This window comes from Ambystoma mexicanum, chromosome 12 (genome assembly GCF_040938575.1).
Source record: "Ambystoma mexicanum isolate Mex_15411 chromosome 12, UKY_AmexF1_1, whole genome shotgun sequence".
In the NCBI taxonomy this organism is placed as follows: Eukaryota; Metazoa; Chordata; class Amphibia; order Caudata; family Ambystomatidae; genus Ambystoma; species Ambystoma mexicanum.
The window spans coordinates 790,397,678-790,413,032 of NC_090936.1; the positions used below are offsets into that span (position 1 = coordinate 790,397,678).

General features: G+C 45.2%; 1 protein-coding gene across 3 annotated transcripts in view; it reads right to left on the reverse strand.

The window, feature by feature from the left end:
* Nucleotides 1-15,355, reverse strand: part of PAWR (pro-apoptotic WT1 regulator) — a 561,175-nt gene that overhangs the window by 162,333 nt on the left and 383,487 nt on the right. For all 3 annotated transcript variants that reach the window (XM_069629285.1, XM_069629286.1, XM_069629287.1), the window contains exon 5: nt 3,993-4,140. In XM_069629285.1, the coding sequence (XP_069485386.1) occupies nt 3,993-4,140 (148 nt within the window). The remainder of the gene's footprint in view (nt 1-3,992; nt 4,141-15,355) is intronic.

Below are 15,355 nucleotides of genomic sequence, written 5' to 3' on the forward strand. Positions count from 1 at the left end.
GCCATGGGACTGGATAAAAGGAGCTCTATCTTCAAGCCGAGCTAAATAGCAACTTCCAGAGGAAGCCAACGTTCATCTACAACCAAAACTCTTGACGTTGGCCTCCTGGAATACAAGGGGACACACCCACTTAAGCAACGGAAATAGTTTGGACCTGGGACAGTTTGACATTTTCTGCCTGCAAGAAACATGGCTCCAGGACAAACCCTCGATGGATGGATATGACATTGTGATCTCGCCCGCTGTCAAAGGCCTGTTAGGCCCCCTTTGGCAGGACTTCTAATCGCGGAGCAGTCAGGCCAAAATCTAAAAATCGTCAAGACCACGGCCAACTCTTATGGGGTCCTGGCGGTGCTAATCGAATGGAATCGCTTGGCTGAAAATTCTAATTCACGTCTAAAATGCCGCCCAACGCCCCCACTCGCCTTGATTACTACTTACTGGAATCCCCAAAGGACCTCGACACCACTCTTCTGCCAAATTATGGCTGAAACTATTGATTCCATCCTCATCGAATGGGACACCCCGTGGGTACTAATCTGCGGAGATCTCAACGCAAAGTGCGGCCAACCCACAGATCAACTTACTCAGCACACTGAGCCTACACAAGCGGAACTAAGAGGTGAAGCCTGGATGACTCTTATGTCTTCCAGGAACTTACACAACACCGCCTGGATACGGGAAGGGCAGCCCCACATACCAACATGGAAGAGAGACAGTGGTCGGCTACCCTGGACTACATCTTTGCCTCACAAGCGCTGTGTGCAGAAATCCAAGGTTTTCAAGTGGTTGAAACCACAGCGAGCGACCACAACATGCTAACTCTGACATGGTCCTTCATGGCTCGAAAGACAAACTACTACCTGCCTTCAGTGGAGTCTAACCCACAACAATCCCGGCTGCGCCTGACATCTGCCAACATAAGGTCAATTACCCATCAATATGTTGCAGAAACGGCGGCGGAACTGCCCTCCGTCCCATTCCCTAGACCGAACTACCTTCCTATGCTACTCAACTACAAGCAACATCCGTCGTCTGGTGTGTTCCAGCCAAAGACCTACAACCACCAGTACGACAAGCAAATAGCACTTAAAAAAAATGCATTAAGGAAGTTCAAACCCAACGCCAAGGCAGACAACACCATCGCTGCATGGGATCTGTGGAAAAACGAAAACCGAATCTATAATTCATGGATCAGAACGCCCCGGGCAGCTTTATACCAACATGACGCAGAATCAATGCTCAGAGCCCTTACAACAAAAAAAACAGCCGATTTCTGGTCCCTGATAAACAACTCTCAAGGGGCCACAGCTACAAATATGATCAATTCAGTATTGGAGCAAGTCTGGGTCGCTTTTTTCAGCGACCTCTTCGCCAGTCCGACTCCACTAACAAAACTTTGTTCTGACACCACAGACGCCGCGTGGATAAATCTGTCAGCAGTATCAGACATAACTGTGGCCATCTAAAGGTTAAAAATGTCAAGAGCCCCGGGCCCGGACGGCCTGACTAACAGACTTAAAGAAACACCTCAATGAATGGTCCACCTTCATTAGCATCCTGTTCGACCATTGCAGAACAAGCAGGAAGATCCCACTATTGTGGCGTAAAGCTATTATTATCCCCATTTTCAAACAGGGAAGCAGGGAACTTCCCGGAAACTATCGCCCTAAAGCCCTACTGGACATCATGGGCAAGCTCTTCGCTTCTCTTCTTTTAGACCATTTCCATCGATGGGCAAAAACGGCTCCCTGCAGCGACCCTCTTCAATCAGGCTTCAAGAAGAACGGCAGTACCACACTGAACATTCTTATACTTACCATCTTAAAGGCTAAAATAAAACAAGGCTCCCAGACAGTGTACGCTGCATTTATCAACCTCTCTCAGGCCTTCGATAAAGTCGACAGAACGAGACTATGGGCTAAATTGAATTGAAAAACTGGAACTGTCCAGAATCTGTCCTAAATCCAATAATAGCTCTCCACACCGGCAACACACTTAACGTCCCGCTTAACAGGCAAGGTGCCCTCTCCAAGGAAATCCAAGCTAATAGAGGAGTCAAGCAAGGCGGTCCGTTGGCTCCCGCGCTCTTTGTCGCGTTTCTGGGGGGCTACAAAGACTCCGAAGTCTTGGTCCACAGCTTTCCCCCGAAGTTCGGAAACACCACCATGTCCCGACTCCTCTATGCCGACGACATGATCCTGTTTGACCAAACTCCCATCGGCTTACAACGGCAGCTGGACAACCTTGCAGTCTATATGTCCAACAACAACCTGCAAATAAATCGGGCAAAACCAAAATCATGATCTTTGCGAAAACCCGCCACCCCCGGAAAAAAATTATGTCTTGGTCAGTGAACAAAATCGGAATTGAAGTGGTCCCCCACTTTAAATACTTGGGGGTGTTTATTGATGGGTCAACTCAAGAATTGAAAATGCAAGACCACCTCTGGTCGAAAACCCAACTTCTCACCTCCCAAATGAGAGCGATTGACAGGAAGTTTGGCAAATTTTCGCTAGCCCCGGCTATTAACTTCTACAAGGGAAAAATGGTCCCGGCCATAACTTATGGCATGGATGCAATGTTCACCATCCCAACACAACTCTGGCGGAAATTAGAGGGGTACATCTGGAAAACCCTCCTTGGCTTACCTAACGCTATTCCCATCGAAGCGGTTAGAAGAGAGCTAGGCCTGCTCTCGTTAAGTGCTACTGTCAGTGTGGCCTCTCTCGCCCTGTTCAGGAAGACCCTAATCAAAGACGGCCTCCCGATTTTTAACATCGGGCAGGAGCTGGCCACCACGAACTGTAAGGCCGTCCTAGTCCGGATACGCCGCCAAGAAAGCAAACTGGAAGAACTGCAATGCCCAAAAATCGACCTGATCACGAATCCTCAAAGAGTCAGTGAAAAACTGAAGATCCAAGACTGGATCAATACCATCGACAAAGCTGCTGCAATCAAGTTCTTAAAGCATCTCCCTCCCACGTACAACAAGTTGAAATCTCCCATGGCGTACTGTCTAAAATTTCCAGACAAAGAACTGCAATCGACATTTCTAAGAGCCCGATTCAACCTGCTCCATACTAGAGAAATTCTAAGGATAAGAAGCGCATCCACTAATACCATCTGCAGACTATGCAATACCCCGGATTCTATCGAGACAATTCGCCACCTCCTGCTAAATTGCCCCTCTTTGAATCAAGCAGGCTCAGCCTTTTTAACACCATTATGGCACGACTTGATCCTGATTGAAGAAAACACATGGTGGTGCCATTTGATTTCTGGGGAAAAATCTCGCTGGGCGGTTGCCACGGCTAAAATAATCGAAGAGGCCTTTGCCAAAATCAACGCCGTGGGACTTAAACCCTCACTTGAACCTCACGACCCTTGATAGGCTCGAGCTACTCTAGGCTCTCTTCTTCCAGCTCATGAGTCTCCACGGAAACTCGGTCTAGCAAAGTTGTTCTTCCTACTGGCTGATCACGAGCCACTCTTCGCGCCATACAGGACTCGACTCTACCTTTGGAATGAAAATGATCCTGCCTTGGAAAGAAAATGGGTGAAACGAACTTTGAATTATTTTAAACGACATCTTCTTGTAAAAATAATTTCTCTTTTTTTGATTATGTACAAGTACAATAAAAAAAATAATAATAATCCACTTAAAAAGGAATGCATTAACCCCTTAACTGCCAGGCTATTATCCAAGTCTAGGCAAAATGGACAAGCATACTCGTCCTTTGCACTGGTTTGCTTTTGACAAATAAGCAGTGGGAAAGGCCCCTCAGGTGGACTGTGCAGAAAGTAATGACCTCACTGTTCATGACTTTGGAACATGAACCATACAAAACTCAAGATGGCATGATACACATGTTGGGAATTTCCATAGTGCAACATTTTGCTTGATAAACTGATTATGTAAAATATTGCTTTGTAAAAATACATGCCCATAATTGCAAAATGCAAATTTTGCCATAAAATGAAATGCATACCTTTTCTAGTTCTTCAATTTTCTTTTCCATAGCACTGCTTTGTGCTGAATTTCCTGGAAAATTGGTATCCCGGTTATGACGATTGTATCCCATCCGCTCAGATTTGGAATATCGAGATGAGGCATCGTCATCAGGTGCATTAGTTGTGCTGCAGAAATCAAAGAATATATATATGTGTATGAAGCTTTTGTGGCTGGTTCTTCACATGTGCTTATTTTATTAACACACACACTGCTGCTACTTTCCTGGACATTAAATAAGTTGTTAAGGAGAATTCCAAATTAGTTGCCTCAGATTCATTGGGGAAAGTAGGGAAAGGGGATGGGGCTCGAGTCTGGCAAACATCTGACGAGTTATAGACCAGAGTTTGGCAAAACCCTTCACATTTTGTGAACATGTACACAGGCTTAATCAGGCAACTCTCACCCTTCTTGCAGAAGTTATTACAAAAATATATTCAGATTTGAACGATCATAGTTCAAACTTTTAATTTGCTTCAATAATCTTTAAGGTTGGAGAAAACCAAGACCACAACTTGGACATTAGCAATTTGTGAAACAGATCTAATAGAAATTAAAAACAGTGCTCTTATTCACAGATGGGGAGCAGGTGCAAGTGGATCTAGGTCATCTGGCCTAAGCCCCACCCACCTGACGCCTTCCACGTTGCCGCCCTTTCCTCACTTAGCAAGCCCCGACCACCTGGCAATTCCTGTTAGGACCTGAAAGGGCTGACGACGATAAGGGCAATACCTGTTCGGACAAGGAGGACCCAGGGCCCGACCCCGTGCTCAGACAGCAGGTAAGCATGCAACAACATCTGTCCCCACAGGCCATCCCGACACCCTATGATCCCCCTGTGATGTTCCCTTGTGCCCCCCTCCCTTCTCGCACACAGGGGCTGCCTGTTTTGCTTGATTCTTCTACCCTGCTCCACCCCCGCTCCAGCCTACTTCTGCAGGAGTCTGTCCTGATACATTCTGGTTTCACCATCACTGTCTTGTGGCCAATGCTGGATTTGACTTTTATGGACTTCATTGATCACGGTGTGTCACCCTTTCTGAACTCTCATGCTGGACTTCCTTTGCATCCTGTATTCATGATGGCCCTGAATCATGCGGTTCCTATCTTCATCTTGTATCCTGGCTTGTAACATTATGTGTTAATACTGACTTCTGCAATTGTATTCACTCTTCCCTCTTCTCCACTCTTTGTGACTGTTTACTCTCTGTTCTCCTCTCCTCTTCCTTTCTCCCTTTTCCCATCTCCCCCCCTTACTTTCTTCTATGCACTTACTCTATCAGAATTGTCCCGGGACCTAGTATGATAGCCACCTTGTCTGTCGCGCCCCCCACTACTTTTTTTTCCACCTACCCAGCACTATCTGAAATGTCAGGCCTAGTACGATAGTCGCTTGTTTGTTTCTCCCCTACCTTTCTGCACCCCTTTCCCTCACCTTTTGTTTTTCTCCAGCTCTACCAGAAATGTCGTCAGGCTGAGTATGATAGTTAATTTCACATTCTTACTGTCCATGGCCTGTAAGAATGTCATTGTATTTGCCCTTGTTCCCTCCCTTGCCTTGAAGTGCTTTGAAACACATTGTTTATAGGCGCTATATAGATAAACTATCATATCATATGAAAGAATTCAGAGATCTAAACAGGGATTTTGAATGTGCACACAGCTGCCAATTCCCAGGAACGTAGACATTATCCAAGAGTACAGCCACCATAGTTGACACTTTATACCGTATGAGCTTAATTTGTTTTCTTTCCAGTTCATAGCATACAACTTGCTAAAATACTACTAGAAAATGGCAATATTTACCACATATGAGAACATCAAAAAGAAAAAGATCCCTAGTTTTGCAGGTATCAATACTTCATTTTCTAATTCAGCACTTATGCTTTACTTGCGTAGGTTCAATAACTTTGTGTCAGCTGTTGGAAAGCAGAGAGAGGAGAACACAGCATCGACAAAATTAGGTCACAAACATGATTAGCCTCTTAACTTGTGAGTTCTCTAAATGTATATTTATGCGTGATATAGAGGTTCAGTGGACCCATTAACAGGCTCACCACTGAAGTCCCCCTCCCCAAAAACAATGTACACTGAAAGGTCATCTTTCCATAGTGAAAACAGACTGGTCCTAAATAGAACCACTACTATCTTTGCCTCACTTTTGTGGGATCCACTCTGCTTTATTTGTTGATTTATCCATAGGCTCTTCACCCCACCCAAAGAGTGGTCTGCAGAAATACATTCTATAGCAGTTTAATCCCTACATATAACTAACACACACACACACACACACACACACACACACACTTTTACTTGTCAGAGACCCCGGCTGATGGTTATTAATACAGCACTGATTTCAACAATTCCTTCTGAGGCAACAGTATTTCCTCACTTTTGGGAGAGAGTGCAGAAGAATAACCAAGTACTCCTCACACATTCTTTAAAGTCCCACTAGACTTACAAGGCAAGTTCCGTAGTTTACATTCTCAAAGAGAAATACACTCAATTCCACAGTGACTGGTGACAAAATATTTACCAGTGCTTTCTGTAAAATGGTGCACATTACCATAAGCACACTTCATATTTGGTGCAATGCTGCCACCCAAAGCCCAGCCATGCACAGTGAAGCACATTTCCGGTTTACTGTAAACAAAGCTTGTTTGCAGTAAATGTCAAATAAAACTTTAAAACATCCCCAGACTCGGCAGCAAGGTCGAGTACCATAGAAATGGTACTTAACCTCCATAAACTCTCCTCACCAACGCGAGTGGGCTAGTAGATTGAGAGCCCTGCAACTATTGATTTACGTTAAAGATTTTTATATTGCACTTGTCACCACCGAAGTGGTCTCATAGGGCCAAGGCTTGTCCAGTGAGTGGCACATTGTGGCCCCACCATGGGTAACCAGACTGTGATTTGTGAGTGAATGGAAAAGGGGAGGAGAGGGACGGTAAAAGAGAATATTAAAAACACATACAAGATATATACTGGTAAGGAAGGAAATGAGAGGGTAAGGATGCAGACTGAGATTTCATGCTTGTAAAGTCAGTGATGAGCAGTAATAGCAATGACACAGTGGGCAAATACTTAAAAGCTCACGTGTATGAGCATATACCCACGAGAGCAGTTTCTAGTAATTATGGGAAATTAATAAGGTGTGTGTTGGGCTCATGATGTGCTCAAGTGTATAATTGAAGCATAGAGGCTGCCTTACCCTTAAGTGTTACCATAGCACAAAAGACCCCAGAGAAAAATCCAGGATTGCCCAATCGGCTTTCAGAGGCAATACAGCCTAGATGAATGAATTGGAAACAGAGAAAGAAGTCCGTTGTGTGTGATGCCCCTCAAAGTGCCATACCTGCATGACCACATATTGAGAAACTGGTGCAGAGGGAGAAAATACTGTGCTATTCTGTAACAAATGAGCTGATGACTATGTGGCAAAATCCCTGACCATCCCACACTGTCAGTAGAGAGCCACAGAGTGTCAAGCATAATGAATATTTCCGTTGTCAGGGATTTTTTTAGAATGTTAAGTCAACACTCAAAGATGTAACAAAGGATCTAGGCATTACGAAGCGACCAAACAAAGACTGTCAGGGAGCCAGTTTAATCTTTAAGACTGACAACAAACACTTCGATCATAAACCCACTAGCTATGCAGTGACAATGTCTCTTGCAAACCGTATTACCTGGCTAAAAGAGCAAACCTTTACAGTGGACAGGTCCCGGGAATGTGTTGGCAGATCGTTTCTCTCACCTCTCGGCTAGTGCATAGAAAAAGAGTGATGGGCTGCAATTTTGTCTAGTGATGACAGAGATCCAAAGAAGTATGGGATGCTGCAGCTAAAGCAAATCCTCACATTCACTACAGCCTCATAGTAAGTTGGGGGAGGGTGGCCCTCCAAGTTGGTGGAAAGGGAGCTGCTCCAATATCAACAAATTCAAGAGAAACTCTTGCTCGGAGGAGTTCTTTTGCACCACCCAATATGAGAGCTTAGTTGGTGGGTGCAGTCCACTCTTGGCAAATGGGTATCTCAGCAACCAAGTGATTCCTCTGGAGTGAGTACTGGTGGGTGGGAATGCAAGGCTTGTGAATAGGTTGGTGAAATAGTGCAGGCTGTCTGCCAGAAAAGAGAAGAGCATGAAGGTGCGCATCAAACGAAATCTTGCTTGCTAATCTATGCAAAGCATTTGAATCTAAGCAAATTCACAGGCCACAGAAGGCACATCTTTCTTGCCAGTAATTGTCTCTTTGTGGATTGTATCTGCTTAGTCACATGCGTCCACCCATCCTTGCCAGAAGGGAGCAAAAGAAGCAGAAGGGGGAAAATATATACACTTAAAGTACAAACATAGTTTCATTGACCATGTCAGAAAAAAAACAACCTGAGGATGTCTGTGTGAATGATCACCTGAACACACACGCATACGTAGGGTAGGGATAGTGTTATGGGTATGCCCTTGTCGGCGCCTATTTTAGAATTTTAAAACACAAGATTGTAATACTCTGCACCAGCTAACGCATTGCTGATGCATTATTTAAGAGTTCAAAACATTGTGGCAATCTTCTTGCCATAAAGATCGAATCCACCTTGGTTTGAATTTGACTCTATTCTTTTAAATACATTTTGAGAAACAGTCTATTTACTGCCCGCAATTGTGGGGTGGGAATGCACATCAAGGGGCATGAAATCAGTTGTGCCACCTTTGCCGAGCACATATACATAATTAAAAATATTTCTACACTCTGATCTACGCTAAAGAGGCACCTCGTTTATCAGAGTCATACTGGTCATCTGGAAGCTGCCATTTCCTCCTAGGGCACCAACACCAATCACTCTCTCCTTATTCTACATGCATCCATCACTCACAACTAAGGCTGCTTTCGCATCTTGCACTGGGTTAGACCCTCACAGTACCAGGCCGGAGAGAGGCCAGGAAAATGACCATTAGCCACTTAGCTGCTTTAAACATGTGCTTCAGAGTTGCCTTTTGGTGGTTATACTGCATTTTAGTGGCAGATTGCTTGTGCACACTGTAGTGTACCTGCCATCAGTCATCCTCCTAGCCAATGGAAAAGCCATTCGGCCTTCCCTACTGAACATGGCACACAAGAAAGCAATAACTCTTTTGGTAGCAGGGCCATCACTGAACCCTACTTTGTGTCGTTGCTAAATAGACTTCTGGCATACTGTTTACCTGTGGGAAGACCTTTGATGGGGCCTATTAATTCCACTTGCACCTTGTTCCAGGGTCCAGGCGGTAGCTCCACTGGTGGAGCTGAAAACGTATATGCAAATAAATGTTTTTAAATTGCTTGTCCCACCGCAGGATCTGTTTTTGTTTACAAAAGTGATGTGTAAAAATGTGCACTGAGCTCCATGTGGTTGCTTTGAAATTCGCTAATGCTAGCAAGGAAAGCTAATGTTGTTCCAGTACATTTGGTGGAATGAGTTTTATGGGTATAGCCAAGTGTTAGGTTTACTAGAGAGTAGCACATTTGATTACACCCCAGCAATCCACCTTGCAATGGTTGAATAAGTGACTGCCTCGCCTTCTCTTCCTGTTGGTTTTCAAATGAAAACTTAATCTGTAAGTCGTATTTCTTTAGATTTGTCTAGATCGTACCGAACAGCTCTATGAACATCAAGCACATGCAAAGCTTTTTTCGCCACTACTCTGTGGACTTTAAACGCAAAATGGCAAATCAATCAATTGAAGTAGAACTTTGAGATGAATTTTGGTGAAAATCTTGGGTGTGTTCTTAGCACTACTTTATGCTTGTATATGGTTACAAAGGGTTTAGTTACCGATATGGCTTGTAACTCCTTGATCCATCTGATTGATATGATAGCAATATTGAAAGTCACTTTACAAGAGTTCACTTAACGCACCTTTGTACATCAGCAAACACGGTGGGCCATTAAGCAGCGAGAGAACCGTGCTTAAATCCAACCCTGGTCGGGGGGAGGGGAGGGGGGGAGTGAGGCACGGGTGGAAAGATACATTTGACTCCCACCGTACTCCCACCGTTAAGGCTTTAACTACTGGTGTCTATCACCATGATAGTTTTTGTTGAAATGTGGTGTAAACTGCTAAAGGTACCATAAGTGAATAATAAACTAGAACAAAGTCTAATAGATACATAAGGAATATTGTCACATCTGTAGCCGACAAATCTATAGGATTGATTTTGTTTTTCCTACACAAGAACACAGATGTATTCCCTTTGTTGAAATAGCAGTGTCTGGTGTTCGTTTTTCTTGCTTCTCGCAATTTTTTCACACACTGTGTGGTTGATGTAAATGGCCAATTCTATGACCAGAGGATACAGGCTGCTAAATTGGCTGAGGGCATGAGTGTAGTATTAGTTTGTTGCTCTGGGTAAACAGGTCCTGGATTAGATTAAGTTTAATTTGGGGGCAGAGAAACATGTGTTGTAGACGAGTACCACGGTTGTCTGGGCCACATTGGTGCAAAAGTATCAATGTTTGACTCTAATGATGTCCTTTGTGAATTGCAAATAGCATGACCAATTTATCCAAAATGCATTGCCTATGGACCCTGGCAGCGGGAACCTGGATGCAAAGAGTTGCCATTTTTTTTTTTAGTTTGTTGCAAATGGGTAGACTGTTGGATGTCCTCATGTTAAAACAATTCTTGTCTACTGGTGTTGAGCTCCCACAGGTATCCGTACTCGGCTAAGGGTGTCTGCCAGACCATTGTATTCCCCAGGAACATGCTGTGGCTGGATGAATATGTTTATTTGTATTCACCAGTGCCAAATATTCTGTCCAACAATGGCCAGTTGTTTTGAATGTGTTCCAGCTTGTTTGTTGACATAAAACACTGGTTGTGCAGTATGTTTGTATGAGGATGCCCTTTCCTTTTTTTTAATTTACATTTCTATTGATTTTATAACGAGAGGACAATAAACAGAAGAACATGTATATTATATTCACATTGTTACAACAATAAATCATTTCTATTGGGCGTAGGCGGTAGTGTGATCAAATGTGTCCTTCCTTCGCCTCTAACTTAAGTCATTTTGTTCACTTACCCTCCCCCCTCCCGCCCCAAGACGGCGTGTTGTATTCTTCCGGTACATTGGCATGAACATAGTTTGAGATTCTTGTGGGCTGGGAGACACTAGTCTCAAGTGATTTGCATATGTTCGGATCATGCGACAGGCCTTATGGCTTGTAGTAAGGCGGATGGAATCCATATCTCGTTCATGTATGTTGCTTACGGGGATTCGAATTCAGTGGGTTGTTTTTGACTCTGGCTTGGGATATGTAGGTTGGCGAAATCACACCAGGTTTCTTCGTGGCGTGCTGCCTTTCCATGAAGGCCCGCCGTGATCTTCTCCATTGTGTAAAAATTCATTGCGATATTGATCCATACTTTTCTGACTGGAGGGCGAGGACTTTTCCATCTAATAACTAGACCAGCTCTCGCAGCTAGACCGCATCTTGCAGCTAGTAACAGTGGGGATAGCAGCCCCTTTATCCTGTGTAGTTCGTCATCTTGTTCTATACCAAATAAGGTCAGGAGGGGGGTTGGGTCCCTCCCAATGCCATCTATTTGTTTGATCCATCCAAGAACTTCGTTCCAGTATATGCGGACTTTGGGGCAGTCCCACCACATATGCCAGTAGTTAGCGTCCTTTCCACATCGTCTCCAACATTTTGGGCTGTTGGCTTGGTACATTTTGGATAGTCTGTGGGGGTCGTATTGCCATCTGTGGAGTAGTTTTATTGCGTGTAGTTTGCATTGCGCAGCTATTGATATTCGGGATGGTGTTTTGCAAACTGTGGCCCATGCCTGTTGGTCGAACTCTCTGTCGAAGTCTATTTCCCATTTTTCTTTAAGTCTGAGGTTCAAGACTTGGTCTTTGCAGATCAGGGCGCTGTACATGCGTGCTATCGGGCCTTTGTTCATGGTGGTGGTATCCAGGGTTTTCTCGAAGGGGGCGAGATCCCTTCGTATCTTCGTTTTCCATTCTCGTTTGGATAGGACGCCCTTCAGGCGTCGGTAGAGGAAGATCGGAATTGGGTGTATTTGTCCTTCCTTCACCTCTACCTTAAGTCATTTTGTTCCCTTACCCTATACCCCTTCCACCCCAAGACGGCGTGTTGTATTCTTCCGGTACATTGGCATGAACATAGTTTGTGATTCTTGCGGCTGGGACATTATCCTCAAGTGATTTGCATATGTTCGGATCATGCGACTGGTCTTATGGCTTGTAATAAGGCGGATGGAGTCCGGATCTCGTTCATGTATGTTGCTTACGGGGTTGTGAATTCAGTGGGTTGTTTTTGACTCTGGCTTGGGATATGTAGGTTGGCGAAATCACTCCAGGTCTGTGATTGGTATAAATGTGTCTTCCCTCCATAGCTGTCCTACTCTTTCGAGTCCTGTGTCAAACCAGGTTTGATATCTGGGGTGCTCAGGATTTCTTCTCGGATCCCTGGGGCCCACAGGTGGCTCAGGGGAGAAGGCCATGTGGTCACACCAGTCATTCCCTTTTCCACCTTCCATATGTTCCATATTGTCCCTAATATTGGATGGTTGAGTAGTCTTCTAGTGAGTTGTGGTCTGGGGACTCATAGCCATTCTGCGAGGGTCGCAGGGGTCAGGTTATCGTTGTCTAGCTGGACCCATTGTAAGTCCTTTCTGTCTCTTAGATGCGGAATGAGTATTCATAGTTGGGCGGCCTGGTAGTATCGTTCGATGTCGGGGAGATCAACAACTCCTTGATCTTTGGCTAATATAAGAGTCTCATAGGGTATTCGGGGCTTCTTTCCGTCCCATAGGAATCCTGTTATCGCCCTCCTCATTTGTTTGAAGAAATCTTCTGGGATTGCCACTCGGAGTACCTAGAAGGGGTATAGGAAGCGGGGAGACGAACCATCTTGATGGCGTTCAGGCGTCCGATCCATGAGATTGTGAGGGATCGCCATTTTGCGAGGTCTGCTTTGAAGGCGGTGAGAAGTTGGGGGAAGTTGGCCTCGTATATATCAGTGACGTCTCTCGTGAGATTGACCCCTAAGTATCTTAATGTCGGGCCTCCGATGGTCAGGCCCAATTGTTCAAGTTCAGCTTTGTAGCTTGTGGTGGGTTTGCTTAATGGGAAGAGGATGGATTTGGTTTTATTGATTTTGAAGCCAGACAACGCGCTGTATTCTTCAATGAGGTGGATCGCCTGGGGGATTGATGCACATGGAGCAGAATGTCGTCTGCGTACAGGGCACACTTATATTCTCTTCCGTTCACGTGTAAGCCCTCGACTCCTTCATTTGTTCTGAGCATGTGTTCCAGTGACAGTGCAAACAATATTGGCGAGAGGGGGCACCCCTGTCTCGTTCCTCTACTCAAGGAGAACCAGCATGAGTACTGGGAATTTACTAAGAAGGAGGCTCGTGGGGAGGTGTAGACAGCCTTGATTTCTTGTCTATTTTCTTAAGCGTTGCTTCTAGGAAGTGCAATTCGACTCTGTCAAACGCCTTCTCCGCATTGGTTGAAAATAGTGCGGGTGTGTTTGGCATTTTTTAGCTTCATGAATAAGGTGGAGGGTCTTACGAGTGGAATCTGCACCTTGTCTACTGAGAATGAATCACACCTGGTCATTGTGTATTATAGTAGGCATATGCATCTCCAACCGTGCAGTGAGGACCCTCGTGTAAATTTTAGCGTCTGTGTTCAGGAGGGAGATGGGGCGATAGGATGCGCATAAATTGGGGTCCTTGCCTTTTTTGGGGATGACCGTGATTAGTGCCTCAGAGAAGGATTTGAGTGCAGAGCCCGATTGGAGGATATGATTGAAGAGCTCGATCATAAATGGGAGGAGGGTATCGAAGGCTTTGTAGAACCCTGCCGTATATCCGTCATTTCCAGGGGCTTTCCGTGTTGGGAGTCTTTTGATCGCTTCCTCCATCTCTTCACCTGTAAAGGGGGCGTCGATGGCTTGTTCTGTCTCCCGTGATAGGCTTGGAATAGTTATTATGCTCAGGTACTCTGCGGTTGCTTCCTCGTCTGGCATGGTGTCTGAGGTGTATAGTTTTTCATAAAAGCTGTCAAAGGCTTCAGGAATATCTGAAGGGTGGTCTCCACCGGTGCCATTTTCGCTTTTTATAGTTGCCACCCATCTTTCTTTGCGTTGCCCGCGGAGTCTGGTGGCGAGCAAAGCATCAGCTTTGTCCCCTTTTTTGTATTGTTTTTGTTTCAAATATTGGAGTTTGCATATGATTTGTTCAGTTTCCAGTTGCTGGAATTCCTCTCTCTTGCCGTTGGCCGCATCCATTTTTTTGGTTTCTGTCCATGACAGCTGATTGGGCAGTGTTGTCGAGTTGGGTTATTTCGTTCCTGAGTTTGTTTTCTATAAGTTGGCACTCCCTTTTCTTTGCTGCTCCTTCTTTGATAAGTATGCCTCGCCACGTGGCTTGCCCTGCCTCCCATACTGTGTTTGAGGTTTCGCCTGTGCTGTTCAGTTCGAAGTACTGGTCGATGTCCTTTGTGAGTTGTTCGTGGAATATCGGGTCCCTCCATTGTGTCTCGTTGCAACGCCATATCGCCAGCCGGCTAAGGGTAACCGTGACCATGTCGCGATCCGACCATGTTATGGGAGATATTCTGGACGAGGACATCGCCTCCGTTAATTCTGGTGTGAGATAGATATAGTCGATCCTAGTGTATGTCGCGAGGAGTAGAATGTGAATTATTTTTGCCGAGGATTCATATCGCGCCATGCATCGTTGAGCTTGTAGGCGTCCATCATGTCTATTAACCTTGAACGGGCCGCCTCTGGTGTGGAGGTTGCCTGTGGGTTGCTGGCTTGTCTGTCCAGTGCTGGATCTGCCCACATGTTGAGGTTGCCTCCTAGAATCACTTCGCCTTCTGCTTCAATCATGACTTTGGGGACTATACGTTGTAGAAACCTGGACTGCCCAGTGTTGGGGGCATAAATGGATGCGAGTGTGACGATAGTATCTCGTATTTTACCGACCAATATGAGTGCTCTGCCACTTCCATCTGCCCAGGTCTTCAGGGGTTCGAATCGAAGCGCTTTACTCACGAGGATGCCGACACCTGCTTTCTTGAGTGGACTTGAGCCCCAGTGGTCGGAGCTTACCTTGGTATACAGGACCCTCCTTTCTTCCCCTTTGCTGTATCTAGTCTCGGATCACAAGTGACCTTTTGGTGGGGGAATTGAGTCCTTTGACGTTCAGTGTCCCAATCGTAGTGTCGCCGAGCCTGTCGCTTACTGTGTTGTGATTATCGACCATTTGTATGCTTTCTTAGTTCGTCCACCGGGTCCCATTTTTTGTCGTTGGGTGCCAA